Here is a 15,956-nt window from a genome sequence, read left to right as displayed (position 1 = left end):
GTTGAACATTAACCATTTCCTTTTGGTACAATGACTCTTTGTATTCCTTCCATCTTTTCTTGATGCATTCTGCATCATTCAATAATTTGCCCAGTGAATCTTTTAATAGCGAAAGTCGAGGCTTGAATTTTTTCTCCAGTTCCCCCAGCTTGAGAAATACTGACTGTGTTCTTCCCTTTTGGTTTTCTAACTCTAAATCTTTGCATATTTTATTATAGTATTTGGCTTATAGTTAGTACTTTATAAATTTTGCTTTAAAGAAGATGATTCTTTGTAGTTTTTAATCATTAAGAATTTTGAATGTATCATCTCAGTGACTTCTAGATTCTATTATTTATGCTGATAGTTCAGTTGCTAACCTTATTGAGGTCCCCTTATACATGATGGGTCATTTTTAATCTAGCTCCTTTCATCAGGATTTTCACTTATCTTTGATTTCAACATTTTCATTATGATATGTCTGGGTGTGAGGACTTTTGTGTTTATCCTACGTAGATACAGATTAATGTTCTCTGCCATATTTGAAAGTTTCCACCTTTTTTTTTAAATTGGAATGTTTTCTGTTTCTTTCTGTTTCTTCTCTTCATGGTAATCAACATACATTGTTGTTGTTAAGTGCCATTGAGTTGGTTTCAACTCATAGTGACCCTATATAAGGTTTCTGAGGAGTGGATGGTGGGTTTGAACATCTGACCTTGTGTTTTGCAGTATTGTGCTTATCCTACAGACCACACCAGCACACCAATCAACATATGTTGTTGTTAAGTGCTGTAGAGTTGGTTTGACTCATAGTGATCGTGTATGAGGTTTCCAAGGAATGGCTGGTGAGTTTGAACCACTGACCTAGTGGTTCAAACCGACCTTGCAGTCCTGTTCTTATCCTACAGCATCATACCAGGACTCACATGCATATTGATATATGCATAATGATTTCTTGTGATTCTTTGAAACTGTTTATTTTTATTCATTCTTGTTTCTCCCTTTTCTTTCGATTGCATATCTATCTATCCACTGATATATCTTTAAGTTTACAGATTTTTTCCTTTGTCAGCTATTCTAATTTTCGTGTCAGTTAATATTCTTTTCAACTTCACTATTTACATTGATTCTTATTTTTATAATTGCTCTTTTCATGGATATTTGATGAGACATTGTCATTATGATTTCCTTTTATTCCTTAAGCATGGATTCCTTTACATCTGAGAACATATATATAATAGTTGCTTTGAGATTCATCTGATGAGTCCAAAATCTGTGCCATATTAAATATAATCTATTGCCTACTTCCCCCCATTTATAAACCACCCTTTCCAGTTTCTTTGCATGTCTCATATTTTTTTTGTTAAAAACTGGAATTTTAGATAATTAATTGTATCAATTCTGTATAGTTATTCCCTGTGGGACTTAGTTTTATTTTTGTTTGTTTGCTTAATTGTTTATAGTCAAGTCTGTTCAATGAAACCTATCCCCATCCAATTTGTAGCTTCTGATGTTATTCTTCAGAGGATGAAATCTTGGGTTTGAACTCAGTCTTCCTGACCAGGATAACTGGTATTCTAGCCAGACTCTTTTCTTTCACACTCTTTTTGATTTTTTTTTTCTTGATTGAGATTTGACTAGTCTGCCTCACTCAACATTTAAACTTCACAATTTGCTAGCTGGTTGCGACATTCTTTTTGACAATCCTTGAGGAGTGGTCTGATCTAATTGAAGTTAGATCCTATGGCAGAGACAAAGAGTTGCCAGTCTTTGAGGTTAGCTTTGACTTTTCCCTGGCAGAAGCTCTGCACTATATATCAGGAGGTGGGGGCAATGGGAAATTCCCTCATTACTGGTTGCCCTAAATTGTCCCTATGGAGCAGAATCTGAGGGAGAGGGGTCCCAGGAAGTAGTGTTGCTACCTCGTTGCTTCCACCACCCAGTATGGATTCTCTGCAGCCCAGGGCCTAGGGGATAAAATCTGCTGATGTTCACTGGCAAATCTATTCCAAATAGGTCTTCTACTCTAGAAAGCTCTGGGAGATTGGAGCTGCCACTCAGTTGTTGATCCCACTGGAGCAGCTCTCTTTAGCACAGATCTGTGCTGGAAAGAGGAACTGTACTGTTTACTAGACTCTTCCTTGCTTAGTAGAAGTGCAGGTTGGAGGAACAAGTGCTGTCTGACTGTTGCTAGCCCCTCCTTTATGAGCCTTCCACAGCATGGAGCTGTGAAAAATGGGATCTGCTGATGTTCATTTGCTTTCCCAAACACCCACAATAGTTCTTCGATATGAAGGAGCTTGGTTGCCAAGCCTTCTGAAACAGTTATTATGCATGGCATATACATGTATACGGGGCATATACATGAAGTCCCTAGCTCCAATGCATGGTCTCCCATGTTCTTACCTGGTTTCCACAGATTTTGTTGAATAAATGCTTTTATATTTGCTGTAAGCTCTTTAATCAGTTTGTAGAGATTTTGAATAATTGTCATTGCTAATTTTAACCGGCTTAATGTCTTTGGGGGAAAGGTTTCCATGAGCTCCTCACACAATTATTAGAAGAATCTCATTCTCCTTTACTCCTTTTCTACTCTTCACCTGTTTTGACACTTTGTATTTAACTTTATAACTTTAATAAACTCTATATAGACTTCCTGCCTTTTGGGTAGGCTTTTTGTTGGATGTTTCTCTTTCCTACAAATATAGTTGATTTATTCCATTTTGGATCATGCCAGTCCCCCTTTTGGACAAACATAGTGTGTCTTCACTTGTCCATACATAAAGTTGATACTTTTCAATGTATTCTACTGATCAGCTACCTTGCTTAAAACATCTCATATTTCATTTGCACCTTAGTTTGCACTGTTTTAGCCAAAGTTGACCTTCATGCCAAAATGTCACTTTTTAATACATCATCACATGCTTTAATAAATATTACAAATACTATTACTTTTGTATTATTTGTTTTTCAGTATTTAAAATTTTTATTTCAGGTAAGAAATTATCTTCTCAATACTACAATGCTAAATATTTTACCACTTTTAACTACCATTTTTCTTATTACATTGTAGTATCATGCTTAGTATTTTTAACTTTTTATTCAGTATACCATGAACTTTTAAAATATGTTATTATCTTTAAAGTTGATATTTTAATAATCTTGGAATCTTTTGCTATTACAAAATTAGGCAATCAAATTATTTATTTTGCTTTACTGTCTATATTTCAGAATCTCAAAATAATGAGATGGTGATTGATAGATATTAGATGATTATTTTAAGAGTAAAGATTACCATAAACTTTTACTTACTTGGTTGAACAACCCTCAAACATTCCAGTGTTCATGAAATATGGGCAGATGATGGTACTTTTAATTTTATTTTTTCTTTGTAAACTTAATTCAAAGAAGAGAGACTCTGTAAGACCATAGGCTGCAAATTTACTTGCACAATAATCTGTAACAAAATGGACAGCCATTAGTAATTCTTGAAACAATTTATAAAAAATGATACCACTTCTACCCTTTTTTCAGAATTGTCCTTGGTGTTGTTACTGTTAAAATAATTTATATGGCCAACAGTATTTCATCTCCACACCATATACTCAACATCAAGTCACTGAATAAATGTCAGATAGAATTACCTCAATTTCTCATAATCCATAAAGACAAATGAGTCAATAGATGTATTCTTCTTTTTGGTTTTAAAAAACTGGGAAATATTTCCCTTTACCATTGCCATTAAAATAGGGAAGTAGAAGGGAATGCTGGCATTACAAGTACAGCCAAATGTACCAAAGAGCTTCCCCTTGATGCAGTAAAAATTCCTTTTATGCTGGAAGAGTCCCAATTTTTGGTTGTCAGCTACTGTGGAGTACAAGGGCACAGGTAAAGCATAGTACTCACCTGTTAGTTTATTACAACCAAATAGTCCCGCTGCACTTGAAACACAGACCAAGTGACCATGGTTAGCTTTAATCATGGCAGGAAGGAAGGCCTTATAAATCTAGAAAATATAAATACACAGTGAGAATATTTTATTTGCTCAGTAAATATTTAATGAACTTACGAGTTCACTGAATAAATATTAAACATTTATGATATAATAAATTCTGTATCAGCACAAAGGTAAGAACTATGTAGTCACTGTCCTTAAGGATCTTGCTGTTGTTGTTGTTAGATGACTTTGAGTCTGTTCCAACTCCTAGAGACCTTGTTTAGGGTTTCTGAGGAGCAACTGGTGAATTTGAACTGCTGACCTTGTGGTTCAAACTGACCCTGTGGTCCAGTATATTATCTCACAGTGCCACACCATATATAAACATGCTGTTTATTATATGCAAATCTGTAAGATATACCATTTGATTTGTTTTCTTTTTAAGTAAGCTGTATCAATTGAATGAAATGAGCATATTATATATTATGGCTTGCTAAGATTCTGACTTTATCATAAACAAGATTCCACTTCACCCTACTGGACTGCCAAAATGGAGAAAATCATTTGTGGAAGGATGAATTTTAGTGCTAGAGAAACATGCTTTGTTAAGTAAAATGCTTTGGAATAAGAATATATAGCTAGATATATTCTTAGCTATTTTTGTCAAATTCAATCATTCATTCTCAGGTAAGATATTAATTCAGTGACCTAAGTCTCTGAGAAATTCATGAAGAAATTCAATTCCTATGTTTCTTAGGTTCTCTCAGGGATCGTTTCCTTTCCTTCTTCTCCCAATAAATAAATAAATAAAAGAAGAAAAAATAAACAAACAAGTCAATTGCTGTTGAATTGATGCCTGCTCATGGCAACATTCTCATGTATGTAGAATAGAATGACTCCATGGGGTTTTTAGGGCTGCCACCTTCATGAAACAGATTGCCAGGGTTTTCTTACATAGCACCTTTGGATGTATTCCAATTGCCAAACTTTTTATTAGTAGTTGAGCATTTAACCATTTGAACCACACAGGGACTGGGCTTTTTTCTATCAGTTGTTGTTGTGAAGCGCTGTTGAGTCAGTTCTGAATCACAGCAATCCTGTATAGGGTTTCTGAAGAGTGGTTGGTGGGTTTGAACTGTTGAACTTGTGGTTAGCAGTGCATGCATTTCCAACACACCCAGACCTCAGAACTGGGCGTTTTCCCCCTAAATTCATCAACGAAGTTCATTTTTTGAAAATTAGCAGCTGTATCTCTTTTCTCTGATTTATCACTGGGTAGGATGTAATGAAAACAAGCATCAGGTTCACTTATTGTATTTGGTCCAAGACTTGTTTTTTTTCATAGAAACTAATTAGTGAGCTTCCTAAAATTCTTCACAATTATTTATGGGTTAGATAATCTATCACTGTTACCACAAAATATTTCAAGTTAGAAGAATGCATATATGTGTTCAATTAAATTGAATATTCATAGCAAATGATGAGTTAATTGTGAAAAATGGGATTTCATAATTTTGAACTTGAGAAAATACTGTAAATCATTTCCACTGGTTTTCACTATTTTTCAATGTCATTTATTTGATAAGTTTCTTTTTTTTTTTTTTTTAAGTATCAGTGACTGTGTTGCTGTGCAGTGTCAACTTACAGGGCTTGGAGACTTCATGAGCAAAGTTATTGAATCACCAAAAACGGTTTTACCTGCTATTTGAATTAAGATGGCAAATTCAGTGTGGTATTTATTGGTATCTTCTAACACTAGGGGGCTTCAAAAATTTTGTGGAAAATTTCACTGCTTCTCAATTCTAATTTTCCACTAGCTTTTTGAAGCCCCTTAAAGGAGCTCTGGTAGCGTAGTGGTTACGAATCGGGTTGGGAACCTCAAGGTCGGCAGTTTGAAACTACCAGTGGTTCCGCGGGAGAAAGATGAGGTGGTCTGCTCCCATAAAGATTTACAGCCTCAGAAACCCTGTACAGGGTCGCTATGGGTCGGAATCGACTCGACAGCACTTAGCAACAACAACAACAATATGTTAATTGGAGTCCTGGTGTGGCACTGTAGGATAAGCACTAGGTTGTGGTTCAAACTCACCAACTGCTCCTTGGAAACCCTATACAGGGTTGCTATGAATTGGAACCAGCTTGACTGCACTTAACAACAGCAAAAATATGTTGATATGAGAGTGTGGTGGCTCTGCAAGATAGCAGTGGACTGTGGACCACAAGGTCAGTGGTTCGAGCCCACAAGTCATCCAATGGAACCAAGATGAGGCTTTCTTCTCCCTTTAAAGACTTGGAAACCCTATAAAGGGTTGCTGTGAATTAGAACTGACTAGAGGCACTTAACAACAACAACAAGCTCACACATGTACGGAGATGCATATTAAACTTAATAACCAAAAGAAACACATATGAAGAAGATGAGGGACTTGGTAGTTTAACATTGTTGTTGTGTTAAGTGCCCTCTGTTGTTGTTATGTGCTGTGGAGTCTCTAGTTGGTGCCAACTCATAGCTACTCTGATAGAGTTTCTAAGGAGTGACTGGTGGGTTTGAACAATCTTTTGGTTAGCAGTCCAGTGTTTATCTTACCACCACACTAGGAAATTAGTCTTGTAATAGTCAGTCTGTTATAAACAAGAGTATTAAAATCTTTTATGTTGTCAAAGTATATATACTCATGAGGTTGTTAACTTTTGTACCCTTGAGTTAACTTTTGTCACTCTAGTGGCATGCTGTATCTACAAATATACAAGGAAAGTAAAAATATATATATATTGCTATGAAATCATAGAAACCTTTGTTAAAAATAAAAACACCAAAATGTGAAATTATTATTTCTTAACATATTCTCCATCTAGGCCTATACACTTCTGAAGGTAGTATTTCCATCTCTCTAATCTTTCCTCGGAAGAATTCTGTGTTTTTCAATTTATGCCACATGTGAAAGTTGGACAGTGAATAAGGAAGACCATAGAAGAATTGATGCTTTTGAGTGATGGTGTTGGAGGAGAGTATTGAAAGTGCCATGGGCTGCCCATAGAACCAGCCAGAGTGCTCCATGGAGGCTAAGATAGTCAAACTTTGTCTCTTATACTTTGGACATATTGTCAGGAGGGACAAGTCGCTAGAGAAGGATTATCATGTTTGGTAAGGTGGAGGGTCAGAGAAAAAGCCCCCCAACGAGATGGATTGGCCAAATCATCAATGGGTTCAAGCGTGACAGTAATAATGAGGTTGGCCCAGGATTGGGCAGTGTTTTGTTCTGTTGTGCATAAAGTCACTATGAGTCGGCACTGACTTGATGGCACCTAACAACAACAATAATGATAGTTCTGGCATCCTTGAGGGACTCAAATCTTGTTCCTTTTAAATACTCTGAGTTCTTGGAACAAAAAGAGATCTGAAAGGCCAAGATCAGGACTGTAATGTGGATGGGGTAAGGTTTCCCAAGGAAATTTTCCTAAGACAACCCTTGCTACCCTTGAAGAATAGGCAGGGGTACTGTTGTGATGGACAAAGTTCCTTGGCATAATTTTCCTGGTTTTTTTCTCACCAATGTAGAAACTTGTTCCTAATAAGGCTTTGTGATTGTACTGTGTCCTTAGAGAAAATCTATCAAGAATTTCCCTTTGGGTTTCCAACAACAGTCACAATAACCATGTAAGCTGACCTCTCTGCTTTGTATTGAATTATTGCAGCAGATCCCCTCAGAAGCTACTGCTTTGATTGGCCCTTGTTTCTGAAGGCACCCTAACTAGATTAAGGTAACTTGTCTGCAGTTATTCACTGATTGCAGAGACATGCTTAAGCAAGTCTGATTTGGTAAATCTGTGCAGGTATGAACTGGAACCCTAGTAGAAATGCTTTTGACTTACTGTCTTATGTAATTTTCATACTTAAAAAAGAAAATTTAAAAATAAAGACATTTTACCCAGAAATGAGACAAGACATTAACGAGAAATGATTTTTCCACCATATTATCAGGAACATCAAGAAACAGTTTTCCTGTCACGATTCCAGCATTGTTAATGAGGATTGCCACATCACCAACTTCTTTTTTAACCTACACAGATGGAAGCAAAAAGGAATTAATTTATTGGAAGCATGTATTTTGACTTTTTGCAAGTCATCATTTGTTCTTCCTTTTGTTCAATTGGAAAACCTATACAGGGACGCTATCAGTTGGAACCCACTCCATGGCACATGACCAACCACCCCAGGTATACTGACTGAATTAGAACCTACAGTTTAAAAAAATTCTCCAGGTTATTTTTATAGATCCCCAGGTGATTATCATGTATACATTTTCTTATGTTAAAATGTAGATTCTGATTCCATGTATCTGGGGTAAGGATGCAAATTATCAGCAGGGGTTGAAACAGAATGAACTGGTTTGAAGCTCTGGTTTGTTCCTTTGTTTCAAAAAAAAAAAAAAAAAAAAAAAAACAACAACAAAAAACAAAAAGCACTACCTGCCTTGATTGGGTTTTAAATTTCTAGTACATGCACAGCTATGTATTCAGCCAACAAAATGACACAGTATGAAGATACAATGTAAATATTGCTGCTGATGTAGTAGATTTAGATGAGCTATGAAAGGAAGAGTTAATATTGCCGAATTGACCTTGAGTTGAAAGAGTTAGTTTCTTCTATTTTGGATAGTGCCAGGATGCTGTTACTATTGTTGTTACATGCCAACGAATCAGATCCAACTCATAGCAACCCTGTATAGGCTTTCTAAAAAGTGGTTAGGGGGTCTGAACCACTGACCTTGCGGTTAGCAGTCTAGTGCTTATCCTACAGCACCACTCCAGAACTTCATTAGATACATAAGATAGAAGAAAGCATTCATGAGATGCTGACTTTTAAAGGAAGATATTCCATTGGTTTGATGAAATAATCAGTATGAATAGGGGCTAAATTTTAGATCAATATGGGCTGAAGACAGATCATAGATAAGAAGATGAAATACTTGGCATAAGAAGTTGCTGAATACTGAAGACAAATTAACCTAGAATGCTCAGGTCCCCATAACCCTCTCTAAGAAGAATCCTGAGATTTAGGGAAACCAGAGTCAAGCGGAACTATACAGAGGTCAGGAGATTTAATTTTCATTGTTAACTCTGGAAGGTAGTAACTTAGGAAGGTATTATTATCATAATTTATAGATGAGTAAACAGAGGTCCCTAGAGGTTAAGATTTGATCAAAGGACACATAATTTTTGACAGGAATAATAGCAATTCATACACTATTTAGATTCAATATCTCAAGTTCTTTTCACTCAAACTTACTACTCTCACACCAAAATCACTATTATTTTGAAAAACAAATTTCATGCAATTGGACTTGTGCATGGACACATGCATACACCCCCCCACACATATAGATATTAAAATTTTTGAATAAAATGTAAACATAGTTATCCTTTTTAAAAAATCTATATTTGTAAATTGGATTTCTATGTTGGAGATGAGACTGTTACTTCATTCTAATATTGGGAAGTTAATTATTGCATCCTTTAGAATGTAGTCATTACTATTTAAATCATCAGTATATTTTGTTGTTGCTCTTGTTGTTAGGTACCATCGACTCATAGCGACCTTATGCACAACAAAATTAAGCACTGTCCCTTCCTGTGCCAACCTCACAATTGTTTCTTCTACATTTGAGCCCATTACTGCTGCCACTATGCCAATCCATCTTGTTGGGTGTCTACCTCTTTTTTCCTGATAATATATCCAAAGTATGGGAGACGAAGTCTTGCCATCTTGACTTCTAAGGAGCACTCTGATTGTACTTCTTCCTTCTGGCAGTTCATGGTACTTTTAATAGTCTTCTCCAATGTCACGAATCAAATATATTAATTCTTCTGGGTCTTCTTTATTCATTGTCCAACTTTCACATGCGTATGAGGCTGTTGAAAATACCATGGCTTGATTCAGACACACCTTAATCCTCAAACTGACATCCTTGCACTTGAAGAATTTAAAGGAATCTTGTGAAGCAGATTTGCCTAATGCAATATATTGTTTTGACTGATGTTTCCATGAGTATTGAAAGTACATCCAAGCAAAATGAAGTCTTTGACAGCTTCAGTCACTTTTCATTTATCATGGTGTTAATTGTTCATCCAGTGATGAGGATTTTTGTTTTCTTTACCCTAAGGTGAAACCCATACCGATGGCTGTGGTCTTTGATCGTCATCAGTTAATATTTTATGTCCTCTTCATTTTCAGCCAGCAAGGTTGTATCATCTGCATATGGCAGGTTGTTAATGAGCTTTCCTCCAATCCTGATGCCAGGTTCTTCTTCATAGAATCCAGTTTCTTGGATTATTTGCTCAGTATATAGATTGAATGTTTTGTTGTTACGTGCCATCGAGTTGGATCTGACTCATAACAACCCTGTGTAGGGTTTCTGAGGAGCAGCTGGTAAGCTTGAACTGATGACCTTGCAGTTCAAACGGCTTTGAAGTCTGGTGCATTAACCCACATTACCACACCAGGACTCCATAGATTGAATAAGTATGGTGAAAGAATACAACCTTGGCTGACACCTTTCCTGATTATATAAATCATTCAGTGTTCCATTGTTCTGTTCAAAAGACTTCTTCTTGATATACGTACAGGTTCCCCATGAACACAATAAAGTGTTCTGGAGCACCCATTTTCTCAATGTTGTCCATAGCTTGCCATGATTCTCACAATTGAAAGCATTTGCACAGCCAATAAAGCACAGGTAAATATCTTCCTGGTATTCTCTGTTCTCAGCCAATATCCATCTGACATCACCAGTGATATCCTTCATTCCATATCCTTTTCTGAATCTGGCTTGATCATCTGGTAGTTCATTGTCAATGTACTGTTGCAGCCATTTTTGAATTATCTTTAGGAAAATTTTACTTGAATGTGATATTAATGATGTTTTCCGATGATTTCCGAATTCTGTTGGGTCACTTCTTTTTAGAATGGGCACAGATAAGGATCTCTTCCAGTCAGTTGGCCAGGTAGCTGTCTTCTATATTTCTTGACATAGATGAGTGAGTGACTCCAGTGCCTCAACAGTTTGTTGAAAATATTTCAATTTGTAGTCCATCAATTTCTGGAACCTTGGTCTTTGCCAATGCTTTCATACACCTTGGACTTCTTTGTTCAGTACCATTGGCTCTTGATAATATGCTACCTCTTGAAATGGTTGAACATTGACCACTTTTTCTTTTTTGGTACAGTGACTCTGTATTTCTTCCATCTTTTTTTGATGTCTTCTGCATCACTGAATATTTTGCCCATAGAAACCTTCAGTATTGCAAGTTGAGACTTTAAATTTTCCTCAGTTCTTTGTGCTTGAGAAATGCTGAGTGTGTTCTTCCCTTTTGGTTTTCTAACTACAGGTCTTAGCACATTCATTATAATGTTTGACTTTGTCTTCTAGAGATGCCCTTTGAAACTTTCTGTTTAGCTCTTTTACCTCCTCATTTCTTTCTTTTGCTTTAGCATCTCTACACTGCAGGGAAAGTTTCAGAGTTTCTTTTAATATTCATTTGGGTCTTTTCCTTCTTTCTTGTCTTCTTAATGACCTTTTGTTTTTTTCCTGTAGGCTATTCTTGATGTCATCCCACAACTCTTCTGGTCTTCGGTCCTGAGTGTCTAATACATCAAATCTGTTCTTGAGCTGATCTCCAAATTCAGGTGGGATATTTTCGAGGTCATATTTTGGTTCTCATGGACTTGTTTTAATTTTCTTCAGCTTCATTCTGAACTTGTATATGAACAACTGATGGTCTGTTCCACAGTCTGCCCCTGGCGTTGTTTTGACTGACGATATGGAATTTTCCCACAGATGTAGTTAATTTGATATCTGTGCATTCTATCTGGTGATGTCCATGTGTATAGTTATCTTTTATGCTGTTTAAAAATGGTATTTGCAATGACAAAGTCACTGGGTCTTGCAAAATTCTATCATACAATGTCCAGCATTGTTTCTATCACCAAGGTCATATTTCCCAATGACTGATCCTTTCTCTTTGTTTCCAACCTTTACATTCCAATCACCAGTAATTATCCATACATCTTGACTGCATGTTTGATCAATTTCAGACTGAAGAAGTTGGTAGCATCGTTTAATTTCATCACTCCTGGCTTTAATGGTTGGTATGTAAATTTTAATAATTGTGTTATTAACTGGTCTACTTTGTAGGCATATGGATATTATCCTATCACAGTGTTATACTTCAAGATTGACATTTAAATGTTCTTTTTGCCAATGAATGTGATGCTATTCCTCTTCGATTTGTCATTCCTGGCATAGTAAACCATATGATTGTCAGATTCACAATGACCAATACCAATCCATATTAGCTCACAAATATTTAGGATATCAATGTTTATGAACTTCATTTCATTTTGACAACTTTCAATTTTCCTGGATTCACATTTCATACATATTCACATTATTAATAGATGTCTTCAAATGTTTTTCCTCATTTTGAGTTGTGCCCTATCAGCCAATGAAGATCCTAAAAGCTTTATTCCATTGGTGTCATCATGGTCAACTCTACTTTGAGGAGGCAGCTCTTCCCAGCTGTATTTTGAGTGCTCTTTAATCTGAGGGGCTCATCTTCTGGCAGTATATCTGGAAACATTCTGGTGCTACTCATAACGTTTCAATATTCAGTATTCTGGTGCTATCTGATAGCGTTCCACTGCTATTTATAAAGTTTTCAGTGGCTAAATGTTTGGAAGTCATCTGCCTCTCCTTCTTCCTAGTTTGTCTTAGTTTGGAAGCTTAGCTGACCCTGCTAGCATTCAAAATATTGGTGGTATAGCTGCCAGCATCACAGCAGCACTCAAGACACCACAGTGTGACAAGTTGACAGATGAGTGGTGGAAGAAATTTTAGGGGTTTGAATAATGTCTATGATTGGCTGAAATTCTTGTATGTAAGGTCTAAGAAAATAAAATGGTGAGTCTTTTCTCACATATTTTGGACATGTTATTAAATTTGTAAACATGGCAAGCGTTCCTTAGTTCCTTAATTTCTGCATCTGTAAATGGATATGACATTAATGATATACACTTAGTAGGGCCATGTTGTGTTGATTAATGAGTTATTATATGTAATGTGCTTAGAATAGTAACTACTCAAAAGTTTAATCATTGTTATTAGAAAACGTGATAACTACACAAGAAATGATAACTGGTATCATTATTTATCGATATTTAGTGCCAAGTTAGGACACATATCAATAGGCTAAGTCTAAAAGGAAATTTAATGTACAAATATGCTAAACATTTTCATAATGTTTATGTTCTCAGTATATGACAATAGTGTATAGATGGCAGAGTTTAAAAAACTAACAAACAGAAAATTAAAGGAAGAAGTGACCTTGAAGATCATCTAGTTGGAGTCTTTCATTTTACATGTAAAGAAACTGAAAAGTAGAGAAGGTAAGTAACTTAGTAAAACTGCACAACTAATATCTGGCAGAGCCAGGATCGTGTCCTATTTCTATTTACTCTTGAAGGTGAATCAGTCACCAAGAAAAGCAATTGAACAGTGTTGGGCTCAGATGGCTTGCCAAATTCTTACATGTATTGTCTGATGCATTCCCTTTTTGGAAGATACAAGGTCCGATTTCTGACATGCAAACTCAACAGGGGACACCTAGAGACCTTGGGCACACTTGTGAAAACCTACTTTCCTCTTTTTGTTGTGAAACATACACACCAGATTTAAAGTTTGTTAGTCAGTCAACTTACCTGTTCAGCAACACTGTAGACCTCTTGCTTATTACTGCAGTCACATGTATAGGTGAATACTTTCACAGCACCATTTTCCTTGACTAGTTTACTTGTTTCCATATTGCCTTCTTTATTAATGTCCCATAGGACTAAAATAGCTCCAAGACGACCAAATTTTATGGCCAACTGCCTCCCAAGTCCACTTCCAGCTCCAGTAATAAGTACAATTTCTCCAGCAACACTCTTTTTTCTCTTGGGAAATATCTTGTAAGCTAAAGATTCTAAAAAGTAATATAGAAATTTTCCCAAAACACTGGCAGTGTCCACAATCCCATCCATGTCAAACATTTGAAGAATGGTATATCCTAATAATGAAAAAGGTAACTTACAAATCAACTACATAATGACGAAATTGAAATCTACATAAAGCATTTAGTATTTACATTTCAAACAGCATTTTTCCAATATATGTATTTTAGCAACTACTAAAATTGTTGAAGTCTTACATTGTATAAATAATAATGTTAAACTACTTTATGCTAGCAAGAACCTTTTGATTTTATAAGGTACTTTTGTGTGCACAATCTAATTTGACCTTTAGATAGGTCATAGATAATCAGGGCAGCTTTATAGTTAAAGAGAGACAGTTTTTAAGAAACTTACTCCTGTCCCTGCCTTGTGTTACAAGTAAACCAAGACCTCTAAGTCTTAGTTTGTTTGTTTTATTTTACTATACAAATATACTTGAGGACCTCATAATTCAATAGAAATTAGATGTTATTAGTCAGTTTCTCAATAGTCTAGAAATACTATTGTAATATAGATAAAACCTTTATAAATTTCACCTGATCCTGACAGTATCCCTCTGGGTAGAGTCAAACCAGGTATAATGATTACTGTTCCATAGTGAGGACACTGAAACACACACAGGATTAAGTGACTATTCAAAGTTATACAGCTGGCTCTTAAAATAGGCAATGTCAGGATCAAGAACAGACATGTCTTGAATTGCAGTCCAGGGCCTTTGCTATTACACAAGGCTGTCTTTTTCCTAGAAAAACCCTTAAAATATCAACAGAGCATTTCTGGTTTTGACAACACTCTTGAATTTTGGTAATCATATTCTGTTACACTTGTTGTTGTTATATGCTGTAGGGTCAGTTCCGACTCATAGTGACCCTATACAGGATTTCAAGGCTGTAAATCTTTACAGGAGCAGAAAGCCTCATCTTTCTCCAGCAGAACAACTGGTAGTTTTGAACTGCTGACATTGAGGTTCGCAGCCCGATTCGCAACCACTATGCTACCAGAGCTCCTTCTGTTACACTTAGACATTCTCAGTTATTTCATGTAGCTATTAAGCATTCACTTCTATGACATCAAAATATAACAAATCACAACCACTTGAAAAAATAACAACCACTACCACTATGGTTGTTATTGAGTACCATCAAGTCACTCATTGGATTTCCAGTGAATGACAGGTGTGTTTGAACCAACGACCTTGCAGTTACCAGTTGAGCACTTATCCTACGGCACCATACCAGGACCCCATGGTGTTGTTTGTTGCTGTTAAGTGTCATTGAGTCAGTTCTGACTCATAGTGACTCTGTATAAGGTTTCCTAATATCTACATAAAATAATTAAGAATTTTAAAGTGTAAAACAATATATAAAATATAAGAGAATTGCCCCAAACAGAAATGTTCTATTGACATATTAGGGGTTGTTCTGGGAAAAGGACAGCCTGCTATAATGGCAAAGGCCACTAATATCAACATGGTAGAACCTTTGTGTGGCTCTGTAGGAAAAACTCTGGACTGGTAACCTCAAGGTCAGCAGTTCAAACTCAGCAGCCACTTTAGGAAATCCTATAAAGGGTTGTTATGAGTTAGAACTGACTCAATGGCACAAAACAAGAACAATCACCACCATCATGGTATGGGGTTCACCCATCACCTCAGGTACAGTTGACAATTGATAGCATGGAGTCATATACTGAAAACTACAAAACTTCGCTGAAAGAAATGAAAGAAAACCTAAGTAAATGGAAAGATCCTGTCTTCATGGATGGGATCTAAATCTTACCTGTAGAAATTTCACACACTTGTTTGTCCTTACAGGGACTGAAGCAAGCTAAGCTTGTCTGTTAGCTGTTGTCTCTTAAATACTTTTGCTTCCTTGTGTCCTCCCACACCTTGTGATGCTTATACAGGTGCCAGACAGAGGTGTGGCAACAGGTGAGTATTTGCTACATTTTACCCATGTTTGCAGTAATGCAATGGATGGCACAGTTCCTGCA

General features: G+C 36.2%; 1 protein-coding gene across 1 annotated transcript in view; it reads right to left on the bottom strand.

Annotated features, from left to right (window-relative positions):
- Positions 1–13,994, bottom strand: part of LOC102831855 (short-chain dehydrogenase/reductase family 16C member 6-like) — a 25,835-nt gene extending 11,841 nt beyond the window's left edge. Inside the window, exons 1-4 of the mRNA XM_006877294.1 lie at positions 13,674–13,994; positions 7,846–7,977; positions 3,886–3,985; positions 3,292–3,436 (exon numbers count right to left, since the gene is read on the bottom strand). Coding sequence (XP_006877356.1) covers positions 3,292–3,436; positions 3,886–3,985; positions 7,846–7,977; positions 13,674–13,994 — 698 coding nt within the window. The remainder of the gene's footprint in view (positions 1–3,291; positions 3,437–3,885; positions 3,986–7,845; positions 7,978–13,673) is intronic.
- Positions 13,995–15,956: the final 1,962 nt, after the last annotated feature.

Source organism: Chrysochloris asiatica, unplaced genomic scaffold (assembly GCF_000296735.1).
Source record: "Chrysochloris asiatica unplaced genomic scaffold, ChrAsi1.0 scaffold00458, whole genome shotgun sequence".
In the NCBI taxonomy this organism is placed as follows: Eukaryota; Metazoa; Chordata; class Mammalia; order Afrosoricida; family Chrysochloridae; genus Chrysochloris; species Chrysochloris asiatica.
The sequence above is the reverse complement of the archived record's forward strand: the minus strand, read 5'-3'. Positions and strand labels throughout refer to the sequence as shown.